The following is a 12,547-nucleotide window of genomic DNA, read 5'->3' on the forward strand; positions in this document are numbered from 1 at the left end:
TTTTAAATGACTGTCATATACCTTGTATCAATTAACCAATGTTTTATATTGCCTAATTTGTTATAATTATTTAAACTGCATATGTTTTTGAAATTTGTAAAATTATTTTTCTTAAAATGTTTTGTAATAATTTGGAGCTTTTCTCCCCAGGTCTCTGCCGAAAATGGGCTTCTATTCAGTTGGACTTTCCCAGTAATCAAATGTCAATAAATAATAAAATAAATAAATAGATATAAACTCCAAACTTGAGGTTACAGTACATTCAGGTATGCCACAATTGCAGCTTTCAGTGATCTTGCCGTTACTACATACAAATATCTGGGTATGGCGGTGCAGCCCTAATGCAGGAAAATGGGGAAGGGGAACAGGAGCCCCTCTGCAAAAACACTTGGCAAACTTTTAACAGTGAATTTGATCATCAGTTTATTTTTCAAAAGGGACAGGACTTGTACAATCACGTCTTGCACTTTTGATAGGGGGCAGTCTTCTGACACATAACACTAAGTTTTGTACTGAGTAAAAGGAACCTGGGGTGTTTTCTACAACATAAAAACATTTGGTACATCAGAGCCGTGTGCAGACATGTGGACAGGGGTTAGAAGAACAAAACAGAAAAAGACAGCTACGGTGTCAAATAGTTACCACAAAAATAAAAATAAATACACACAAACATTTGGCGTCACAAATCCTAGAACAGTAACGATAGTATTTATCTGAAAAAAAGTATTTTAGTAAGTAGTAGCTAAATACTGGGATAACAGGATTCAATGAATAAAAAAGGAAAACGTGGACCTTTGTCTGGGACTTGAATTCAGTACCTCCATTACTCCATGCTGCTGTCACTGCTCTTGTGAACTAAAAAAAGGAGACTCTGAATAGCTACATTCTGAGCTTCCCTTGTAGCAACCCCATCCTTATTTGACCTTTCTATTGTTGGCATTGAATGGCCCTATGATGAGAAAGCCATGTCATCTGTGCTACGCTAGGAAACTCCTGTTAATAAAGCAAACAATACTTACTTGTTCTCACAGTACTGGCCAAAGTAGTTTTCTGGGCATTCGCAGGTGTACCCATGTGACGAGCTTGGCTTTCTGCTACAGGTTGACTGGTGTTCACAGGGGTCCAGAGAGCAGACATCTTGACAGCTGTCACCATAATAACCTACACAAACATACAGTGACAGTTATAAGCCTGACTTTATACATGATACAGCTAATTCCCAGTCACACATCAACTCTTTCCATCTTGTAGCACTCAATATTTACACTATTGCAATAAACTCAAGTAAATTGGACCCATTAAACTTCTTCATTATAATATTTTCAGTGCCCATGTGGCACTGACACTACACCACTCACAAATTAAGTTTGTAGTGCCCACAAAATCTTTCATGGTAGCTGTTCATATTCCTTGTTACCTCCAGTTCGGCGGGTTCTACTTCTTGTTACTCAAAAAGTGCAGTATTGAGTCTTATGGACTTCCTGCCATGCAGAAGCCCATGGCCAAACTGAACAACAGAGACTTTCACCACCCCCCAGCCAGCAAACGTCCTTTGTCATCTGCCTTCAGGCCACTGGTGATATAAAGGTACATGAGCTCCTGCAATCTTTAGGTCCTTCTTGTCCGATGCTCCTCAGGTGAAGCATGACCTGCCCACTGACCATAATGACAACTAGTAACCCTGAGCTAACGGGGGGGTAATAATTAGGAAGGATACCCACTCCAACACAGGTCAGAAGAGAAGAGGTGCAGGAGAGAGGGAAAGAGTGCAGCAACATCAGTCTCCGCGAACATCTACACAACCCTGCTTTGTTCAGCGTTAGTTAATGCTACAGTACTGAGTCTTGGGAAGATTCTCAAAGCTTCTTTATTTGGGAGGTTGAAGTGAGTTTTGATCCGAGGACAGCAGGCTTTACAGAATGGCAGAAGTGAACCTGGCTCTTGATCTGAAAATAGTGCCAAGATGGTAGTGTATGGTGACGGTGTGGACAGAAGACCAAGTGGCTGCTCCTAGGATGGCCTGTGGATGGGTCCCTTTCAAAAATGATGTGGTGGTAGCTTCTGCTCTAGTTGAGTGGAATCTGACTCTCCCAGGAATCTGTTTATCATGTTGATAGTAACAAAAGGTAATACACTTACTAATACATTTTGAAATTACCTGTTTTCCCGCAGGCCTTTCCCACTTACCTTATGCAAAGACCACCAACAGCTGGTCAGTTTGGTTAGGAATTTGTCCTATTCAAGTTGAATCTTAACTGCCTGTGGACATCTAAAGATTGAGGTGTTCTCTCTCCCGTCTTCTGTAGATTAGAAAAGAATACAAGGAAAAGGAGACCTCAACACAACCTTGGACAAGGAGGTGGGGTTAGTTCTCAAGATAACTCTGTCCTTGTGAAAAATAAGGAATGGCTCTTCGCACATCAGAGCTTGTAACTTAGAGAAACACTTGGCTGAGGCGAGTGCCAGCAGCAGGGCTTTTTCCATGATAACAGTCTGAGGGGTCTGAGGCCACTTGCTCAAAGGGTGGCCGTGTTAGTTTTTACAACACATAATTTAATAATTAGGAGGGTGCAGGCTCACATATGGGTGGCCTCAGATGCAAGACCCCTTTTAAGAATTGCTTCATATGGGGGTGAGCATATGCTGGAGGGGACATGGGAATACAGGCAGAAATACATGTAATGCGTACCTTTTGACTAAAATAAGGCAGCTCCTCCTTGTATAGAAGAGAGGTATTCTAATACCTGTCCCACTGTAGCTTGGATGGAGAGAATACCATTACCCTTACACCAAAAAAGGAAGCCAATCTGGTGGTCCCCTGCCATAAACAAACTGTACAACAGAAGGAAGAAACTGCTGCAAAAGACAGTAAAATCCCACGAGTGAAGGAGCTCCCTGGTCAGCCTCAGTAAGAAGCTGCAATCCCTCATAAAATCCTCCAAAGCTAGTTACGAAAACAAAATCGCCACTGATTCTAAAGACAACCACAAAGCATTCTATAGCTATGTCAAGAATCTCAATGGCAACACTCATATCTGCTTTGAGTTACAGCACAATGGCATAAATATACAGACCCAACTGATATTGCCAACATCCTGGCAGATAGGTTCAGTGCTAACTTTACCCCCCTCTCACCCCCTAAAGGGCCCAACTCTATACCGGAAGAATGCAAAGTTCCTGTAATAACGGCTGCACAGGTAAAACCCACACTCTCCAAAGCCAAGAACACAGCATCCATGGGACCAGACAACATCCCAGGCTGCATTCTACACAAACTACAGAACGAACTGGCAACCCACCTAAGTAACATGTTCAATCATAGCCTCACCTCAGGCTTTGTGCCCACTAAATGGTGCACAGTGACAGTTATTCCACTCCACAAAGGGGGAGCCACCACGGACCCCAGGAACTACAGCCCCATTAGTCTCTTGAGCCTGGTCTGCAAGGCCATGGAACATATCATCATGGAACTTATAAACAAAGACATTGGTAATCTCCAAACTCTGGACCCCAGCCAATTCGGGTTTGTAAAAGGCAGATCATGTCTCCTAAATCTGATAGACTTCTTTGAAGCAGTCACCAAAGCCGTAGACGAGGGTAAGGTGGTTCACACAGCCTATCTAGATCTTGCCAAGGCTTTCAACACCATCCCCCACTCTGGAATTATAGATAAACTCACTAAACTAGGTATAAATCCCTATGTCACAAGATGGGTTGCCAACTGGCTCACTGACAGAACCCACACTGTGAAAGTAGCAGACTCCAAATCCAACTTCAGACCAGTGACAAGTGGAGTATCACAGTGTTCAGTCCTGGGTTCTCTCCTGTCTGGTATCTATTTCTCTGAAGTACAGGCTAACACAGAAGGTCTTTGGCTAATGAAGTTCGCAGATGACTGCAAACTTGGAGCCATAATCAAAACTCCTAACGATGTGGACATCCTACAAAAGGGCCTTACTGAGACAGATGCCTGGTGTCAAAGCCATGGCCTCAAGCTCAATGTCAAAAAGTGCACTGTCATCCCCTTTGGTAAAAACTCTGTACCCATGAACTACAACATAGGCGGTAGTATACTTAACACCAAAAGTGTGATAAGAGACCTTTGGACACAGGTGGACAGTAGTCTCTCCTTTGATAATCACATTGCCACAGTAGTCAGGAAATCCTTCTACATGGCACACCTCATCACAAAAGGTTTCTCATCCAGAAAAAAGGAGGTCATTGTTCCCCTCTACTCATCACTCATTAGACCCATTATAGAATACAAAGCCCCTTTTGGTATGTACCTCACAAGACATCTGCAACAACTGAAAAGGCCGCAGAAATACCTCACAAAGATGATTACCAGTCTCAAACAGATGCCCTACGCAGACAGTCTCAAAAAACTCCAGCTTTACTCCATCATCGCCTACTCAGAGGTGATCTCTGCCTAACATACAAAGCTATGTCAAACCCAGAGCTGTTGGACATGCTCCACTTAAACAAATCCCAATCCCTCCGAGCTACATACTCTAGGGACCTAAACCTTGTCACCACAATAAACAGAACATGCCAGAGGGATAGATTCCTGTCCCAGAGACTTCCCATACTCTGGAATAAACTACCTGTCAAACAAAACTCCTCATTAGCACTCTTCAAGAAAAATCTTGATGACTGGATGGGAAATAGGAAATTCACCCCGGGATCACTTCTGTGGCTCTGCTCGACAATGGCACAGGAAAATAATTTCCTTGGGTGGCAAAAGCCAGGGTACCTTTTTTGGCTGGGCTTGTATAGACCCCTAGGGCCGATAGCCTAGTACCTACCTATGAACCTATGAACCAGACAGAAAACCTTTCTCATTTAGCCACATATGATTTCCTGGTAATTGGTTTTTAAATATCTTTCAATGTAGACAGTATATCAACCAAAAAGGATCAGAAACCCATCATTCATGCTGTCAGTTTGAGTGTTTTCATGTTATGATGCATGACAGACCCCTTGTTCTGGATTAGGAGGCCCACAAGAAGGGGGAGTGTCATGATTCTCCCTTCACTGAGAGAGAATAGTAACCATTTGAAATGTCCAAACTTGTGACTGGTGCTAGACACTTGTGTGCAGCTAATAAGGCAAATAGTAAGGGAGTGTAACTTCCCTGCCTGGAAGCGGAGGAAGCACCTGTGTTCCTGCAAAACAGGAACATGAAGGTAGGCATTCTTTAAAATCACAGTCAAAATCCATGACCCTGGAAAATTTTTTGAACAGACAACTACAAGGCATTCTTTAGCTATGTATGCAACCTCAAAGGCAATACACAATTGTATGCAAAGATCATTGTTAATGGAGCTACCTATACTGAGACAAATTTATAGAAAACATACCGGATGACAAATTCAGCTCCAACTTTACCCCTTTCTCCCCCTCAAACTCCCTGAAGGAAATACCATCAAATATAACTCCCTCTGCTATCACTAGGGAACAGGTTAGTTAATGCTCTTTCTAAGGCCAAGAACACTGCATCAATAATCCCAGTCAATATCCCAGGATGCCTTCTAAATAGCATGAAACGTGACCTATCAGACCCTCTGGAATTGTTATTTAACTGTAACATCCAAACAGTCTTTGTACCTCATGAATGGAGAACAGCAGCAGTCATCCCTCTGCACAAAGGTGGGCCATCTACAGACCCTCGAAATTACAGACCCACAAGTCTCACTAGTCTCATATGTAAAGTCATGGAAATAATTACCATGGAAATTATCAATAATGACATAAGAAACCTCCAGAAAGTGGACCCAACCCAGTCTGGTTTTGTCAAAGGCAGGTCATGCCTACTCAAACTGGCAGACTTCTTTGAGAAGGTCACCAAAGTGATGGATGAGGGCAAAATGGTTCACACTGCCTACTTTGACCTGGCCAAAACAGCTGACACAATGCCCCTTTCGGGCATTGTTGACAAGCTCAAGAGGTTAGATATAAACCCTTATGTCACCCAGTGGATAGCCTGCTGGATAACAGACAAGATCCAGGAAGTTAGAATTGCAGAGTCCATCTCTACAAAGAGGCTAGTCACAAGGAGAGTCCCTCAGGGATCAGTCCTGGGGCCGCTCCTTTTTGGCATTTACTTCTCTGAAGTCAAGGCGAATGTCAGTGGCCTCTGGCTGACTAAATTTGCAGATGATTGCACATTAGGAGAAGTCACAGAATCCCCCACTGACATAAATTTTCTCCAGAAAGGGCTGGCACAGGCAAATAACTGGTGCCTGAACCATGGACTAAAGCTAGATGCCAAGAAATGCATAATAGTATCCTTTGGGAAGTCATTCATCCCTGGTAACTATCACATTGACTACACAGCCATAAAAGCTGACCCAGTAGTCCGGGACTTGGGGACGCATAGTAATGCAGACTTTGATCATCACATGTCTACAGTGGTGAGGAAATCATTCTATGGTGTGCAACTTATAAACAAAGGTATGGCATCCAAGTCCAAGGAAGTTATTGTTCCACTCTATTTGGCATTCCTCAGACCTATTACGGAGTACAAGGCACCCTTTGGTATGTACCTAACCAGGCATATCCAACAACTGGAACGTCCACAGAGGTGCCTCACTAAAAGAATACAGGGCATAAGTAACATGTTCTATGCAGACTGCTTCAGGGTCCTGCCCCTGTATTCTGTCTCCTACAGAATGCCGAGGGGAGATCTATGCCTGGAGTACAAGGAACTATCAGACCCTACCTAATGGAACTCCTGGATATCCACAAAACAAACATAATCAGAATTACCCATCCTAAAGACTTAAACCTTGCCTGTGTATAAATAGGACCCACTGGAAAGACAGATATATATCCCAGAGACAACCCCATCTCTGGAACAGGCTCCCCATCCATGTGAAGTAGAGTTCCTCCCTAACCCAATTCAAGTGTAACTTGGACAACTGGATGGGAAACAGGAAATTCATTCTTGGTTTGGCACCTATGTCTCTAATGGACACAGGCAGCTTCTAAATGTTTCACCTCCTGGGCCTCTGCTTGAAAATGTTTCATCGCCCAAGTCCCTGCTTATACTTATAAAGGGTACCAGAACTTGTAAGAGATTTGGGATGCATGACTGGGCTTAAAAAGGCCCTTGTGGTCATTAGCCTAGTAAACACCCATGAACCTACATCTTTGTGAAGGATTTGTTTCCCACATGAATGTTATTAACGTTTTAAACATGAACAGCCAACATCAAAAAGCTAAAAAGATAAGGAAGACAGTACAGTTTTGTACCTACCATAAATGTAGATGTCCGATAGGTAGGTATGCATCCCTTCCATTGGGTTGTGGAATGCTCAGAGATGCATACCCATCGGACATCTACATTTATGGTAGGTACAAACTGTACTAATCCTTCAGGATGCCTGACCCCAGTCCTTACACAGGGTATAAAAGTACCATAAAAGCCATGTTAGGATCTTTTCTTGCCCAGATGCCAGGTGCCCTCTAAGGGTGCCTAAAAAAATTTACCAAAAAATTCCAAACATGCGTAATATAAAACAAATGTAATGCTAGATAACCCCAAAACAAACCAAGAGGATAAGTACTTGGAAGCCACCACAGAGGGGAAGGGTGGTTAAGGAACCCTGGAGGGAGTAAGGTCCTATCGGAGTTCTACATTGATGGTAGGTACAAAACTGTACACACTCCTTCGGATGCATCTGCAGTCATATCGTTATGTTATTTTAATAGCTGGGGTGTAGTAATGCACTAGAAAATCCCAAATGCAGGCAAATGCCCTGCAGGACTGCCGTATGAAGCCTGGTGATCTTCTGAATATAAGGGTAAATTGTAATGCTTGGAAAATGTATGCACGGGAATATATATGGCAGCTTCTGAAATGGAATGGTAGCCACCCCTGTTACAAAAGGCTGTGGGTGGCTGTGGCTGGATACTGTTGAAAAGGAAACATCCCCAACCGGGTACTTATCTAAATATTCCAGTAATTCAAGCTGACCGATGTTCTGACTTATGTAGACAAATGCAGGCCTCAGCATTCACCTGCACTGCAAGAAAGAACTAAAGATGGTGCTGGCCAACATACCTTTAAACCACCGTCAATGTCCTGATGTCAGACTGCGAAGGATATCAACTGGCTGGGGTATGGTGAGAGAGTCTGGTACTTTAGCTAGCCATGGGTTTCTGCATGATGGGAAGTCCTCATGACTCAGTACTACATCACGGACTATGAAGAACTTTATTTACCAAAAGAAAAGAACAGAAGGTCACAACCTCACCAGCATAAAGAAGCATTAAGGCAACTGCACGTTAGTGGGTCACAGCCGCATTAACAGAAACACATTTTGTTTTTTTTTTTTATTTACAGTCCATGGCAGCAGAGACCAACGTTGAGGGAAGGTCATTCTTGCACAAATACTGGAGCAGTATAAGTGCTATCAATGAAGGATATGCATATGTTATTACTAGCTAAACACTGTATGAGGAATATTCCTTTTTTGTACTTGAAAAATACTTGTACTTACCTTAACAAAAGACATAGCATACAAACCATACCTATGACCAGATTAATAAATTAAACACCTGCTTCTGAACCTATGAACCTATGTAAAATGGTGATACAGCACCAACCTTATTTGCCTCCACAGGAGGTAAAGCCAAAATACTTCATGATTCAACAGCTAGTAGAGCCTCATAAAAATTAAATATCTGCAATAATTCCAAAAATGGGTCATTGTTCGGAAACTGGATTTTTACATCCATTTCTGTGACATAACTTAAGAAAGGACAGTTTTTCACTGAAACAATTTGGATGAAAATAAATCTTGGGAAATAAAACATTAAGAACAATACCAGGTAAGCAATCACAGCCCTACAACTCTCAAATCAGACAGAGATGCACATAGAAGCCTGGTGTAAATTTCTGCCTGCTCATCTGATCACTAAGACTAATCATAAAGACAAAGTAGTACTCTGCCTGACCTGAGGTTTGAAATTCATTGAGTTAGGAACCCATCCATCCACTGAGGTTTTTTTTATTTGCTGGTTTAAACATATGTCTTAGAGTAGGTGCTTGTACTGTCATGAGTTTGTGAAGAAATAAGAGGTCATATAATTTTGGGCCTTTCATGACTTGAATACTGAGGACACAGGTGATCTCGGCACAGCTGGAGTTTTGCTAACCTAGTGGAATAGTTGAAGGATTTAAGGCCTTTAACTTTCTTGGTTAAAAACTGTTGGAGCCTTTCCAGATGAGTGATATGCTTGGATTTGTATATACCAAAGGAGGCATTCTATTTAGTGATGAGTCTGATGGGGAAAGATACAGCGGTAAGATGGTTTCCTTTTTTTGACCTTGAAGATACTTCCATGGAAATCAACAAACCAGATAGATTTCCGGACTATGGTGGAAACATGACGATTGAATGAGAGGGAGTTGTCCACGTATGTATCCAAGTGTTTTACAGCCGTACCTGTCTGAAGAGGAGTACCATTTCAAACATATAAGCTAAGAGCACCTTTTTTGTTGATTATTAGACTGCACGTTTCCGTATTTAACTCGAGACTGTTTTCAGTACACCACATATGTGCACGTTCAAGCTCTTGTTTGAACAGTTCAGTATCCGAGGATGAGCACATAGTGCCCAGCTTGCAGTCCTAAGCAAATTAGGACAACCACAATTTGAGAGGCCCCAGTACTGACTCCTGTGGTACCCCAATTCTACATGTATTTATTTATTCATTTATACTCTGTTGACTGGGTTAGACCCACTAGGCCAGTAGCTTATTTTCAGGGGACATCTGAGGTGGCATTTATACTAACTAGGGAATTTTGGCCAGGTGATGGGGAATTTCCTCTATTCTTTTCGCTAAGTGCTGTGGGATTTTTTACATCCATCTGAGCTATTGCTAACGCAGTCAGGTGGGCCTCAGTTTAATAACTCACTCAAAGGATGAAGGGTACCAGCAACTTTAACAGCTTGGGATAAGTTGAACAGACAATTTGCAGTCCAACAGAAAACACAGGATTTACATTGTTTGTCTAATTTTTTTCAAGAATACCAGCATGGGGATAGTGCCAAATGCCTCGGTCACCTTGAGTAAAGAGTGACCATTACCCACAGCCTCTGTAACTTTTTCAAAGAAGTTTACTAGCCACACTTTCTGTAACAAAACAAACTATGACATATGACATAACAGAGTCTTGTAATGATGTGCTGCAAGACAAGGGCAGCAAGCCAAGGGTCCAATCCTTCCATTAGGTGCCAGACTAAATGATATAACAAACCATACAGCACAGAGCTCTAAAATGGCCTCCTAGTACTTAGTAAAGAAAAATATGTTGCAGAATTACATCATATATCAAAGACTGGCCCAGCCAATCAGCTTTTGAGATTCTACTTCTCCCCTTCACTTACACTGCTATCCAAGACAGTTAGGTTTTGCTCTTTACTGCAAGTGTGAAATCTTTTTCTGTCTCATCTTTAGTTTTAATAAAATACCATCTGGCATCCTAAATACCTCTCTGTCACATGCACAATAACATGAAGAATTTGAAGTTTGTGTCTTACCAGGATCACAACTGCACGAGTAACTGTCCCAGTCGTCATTGCAGTAGCTGTTTGCTGGGCATGGATTCGAGTCACACGGATCAGGAATGCTGCAGCCATGCTCTACATTCACTTTCGTGGCTTGGTTCATGTTTAGTGCCACAGCACTAGATGAAGTTTCACCAATTCTAACGCCCTGTAAATAAGAGTATAGTTACCCATAAATGATGTCAAACATTTTATTTTAATTTATTTCAGTTTGTTAGCTTGGTACACAGGCTGATCACATTGACCCGTGCTCCTAGAGTATCAAGCAATAACTGACATTTATTTAACAGGACATCATAACAACACTGTCAGAAATCCAGCAAAGGTGTTCAAGAAATAGCATTTGTGGTATTATGTCGCACTTTGGAAGTGGTAGTGGAAAAAGCAGTTATGGAAAACAAGAACTTCCACAAAACACAGTTTATATCAGTGAATGAATGAAGGCCAATAAAAGATTTCTCAGTCATTTATCTCAGTTGAAATCCTTCCAAACTAAATGCAGATGACTCAAATTATCCAAGCTTGTCTGGTTACTGGACTAATCCAAGGGATCTTATACACCCATGGCCTGGGATTCTGACTGGTCAAAAGACTTACTTAAGGGTCACACACCAGTTAAATAAAGGCTGAGGAAACCAAACCCAGACAAAGTACAGTTTTGTACCTACCATAAATGTAGATGTTCGAGTGTATTCACTGTTGCAGTCATTACACTTGGGTTATCCTGTCGGCCTGAATTCCAAAGTCTAGGTCCGGCGTCGGCTGCTGTCGCTTCTTCCCTGACGTCAGTGGTATATAAGAGGCATCTGACGCCATTTTCTTCACTTTTTCTTGCCCCAGATGTCAGGTGCCCCCAAAAGGGTAGGCTTAAAAATTATGCCAATAATTATGCATGCAGTAAAATAAACATTTCCTTCATCTATAAGCAAATACACCACATAGGTTGTATAAAATAGAGAAGTACAAATAAGTCCCAGCAAAGAAAAGGGGGATGGTGGGAGGGTAACCTGGACTGCAACAGTGAATACACTCGAACATCTACATTCATGGTAGGTACACAACTGTACTATGTTCATTGTGTTTCATTGTTGCAGTCATTACACTTGGGTAGAATCCCAAAGCTGAGGTTGGGTGGCTGGGCCTAAATAGGATTAGAGGCTATAAGGCCTTGCAGAACTGCAGTGGCGAAGCCTGCTCTGGATTTAGAGTAGAGAGGTAAATGGTAGTGCTTTGTAAAAGTGCACTGAACTCCAAGTTGCAGCCTCTAAAATGTCTTTAGGTGGTACTCCTCTGAGAAAGGCTGCTGCCTTGGTAGAATGAGGCCTAAGACCCTTGGGCACTGATTTGCCATATTGTGAGTAGCAGAAATGAATGCAGTGGCCTATCCATTTTGAAATAGTCTGTTTTGAGATAGGCTTTCCTTGAGATCCTGCAACATATGCCACTAAAAGTTGCTCAGTTTTCCTGAAAGCTTTAGTTCTGTCCAAGTAGAAGCGCAGTTGTCTGTGTATGTCCAAGAAATGCAGAAGTCTCTCACCCTTGTTCTGTGGGTTTGGATAAAAGGTAGGCAAATGAATGGTTTGGTTAAGGGCCACACTGGACACTACCTTAGGCATAAATGTTGGGTTCGTCCTTAGAGAAACCCTGTCTGGATGGAAAATTATGAAAGGTTCCACAGCCATGAGTGCCTGTAACTCTGAAACTCGTCTTGCAGAGGTTATTGCTAGGAGCAGAGCTGTTTTCCAAGATAAAAACTTTATGTCAGCTGTATTGGCTGGCTCAGAAGGCGGCAGTGTGAGTTTTTCCAAGACATAATTGAGGTCCCATGCAGGTATTGGGGCTCCCCTTGGAGGTCTTATGTTTTTGTCCCCTCTGAGGTACTGCCTTAGTAATGGATGGGAAAAAATAGGAGGTTCCGTATTGTAATGAGCTGAAATGGCAGAGGCATGAATTTTAATTTATGAAAAGGA

General features: G+C 42.2%; 1 protein-coding gene across 2 annotated transcripts in view; it reads right to left on the bottom strand.

Annotated features, from left to right (window-relative positions):
• The window catches only part of CELSR2 (cadherin EGF LAG seven-pass G-type receptor 2), a 1,401,203-nt gene that overhangs the window by 468,282 nt on the left and 920,374 nt on the right, over nt 1-12,547 (bottom strand). For both annotated transcript variants that reach the window (XM_044076472.1, XM_044076471.1), the window contains exons 12-13: nt 10,551-10,725; nt 1,020-1,161 (exon numbers count right to left, since the gene is read on the bottom strand). In XM_044076472.1, coding sequence (XP_043932407.1) covers nt 1,020-1,161; nt 10,551-10,725 — 317 coding nt within the window. The remainder of the gene's footprint in view (nt 1-1,019; nt 1,162-10,550; nt 10,726-12,547) is intronic.

The sequence above is a fragment of the Protopterus annectens genome, chromosome 7.part0 (genome assembly GCF_019279795.1).
Source record: "Protopterus annectens isolate FY-2018-M chromosome 7.part0, PAN1.0, whole genome shotgun sequence".
Classification (NCBI taxonomy): domain Eukaryota; kingdom Metazoa; phylum Chordata; order Ceratodontiformes; family Protopteridae; genus Protopterus; species Protopterus annectens.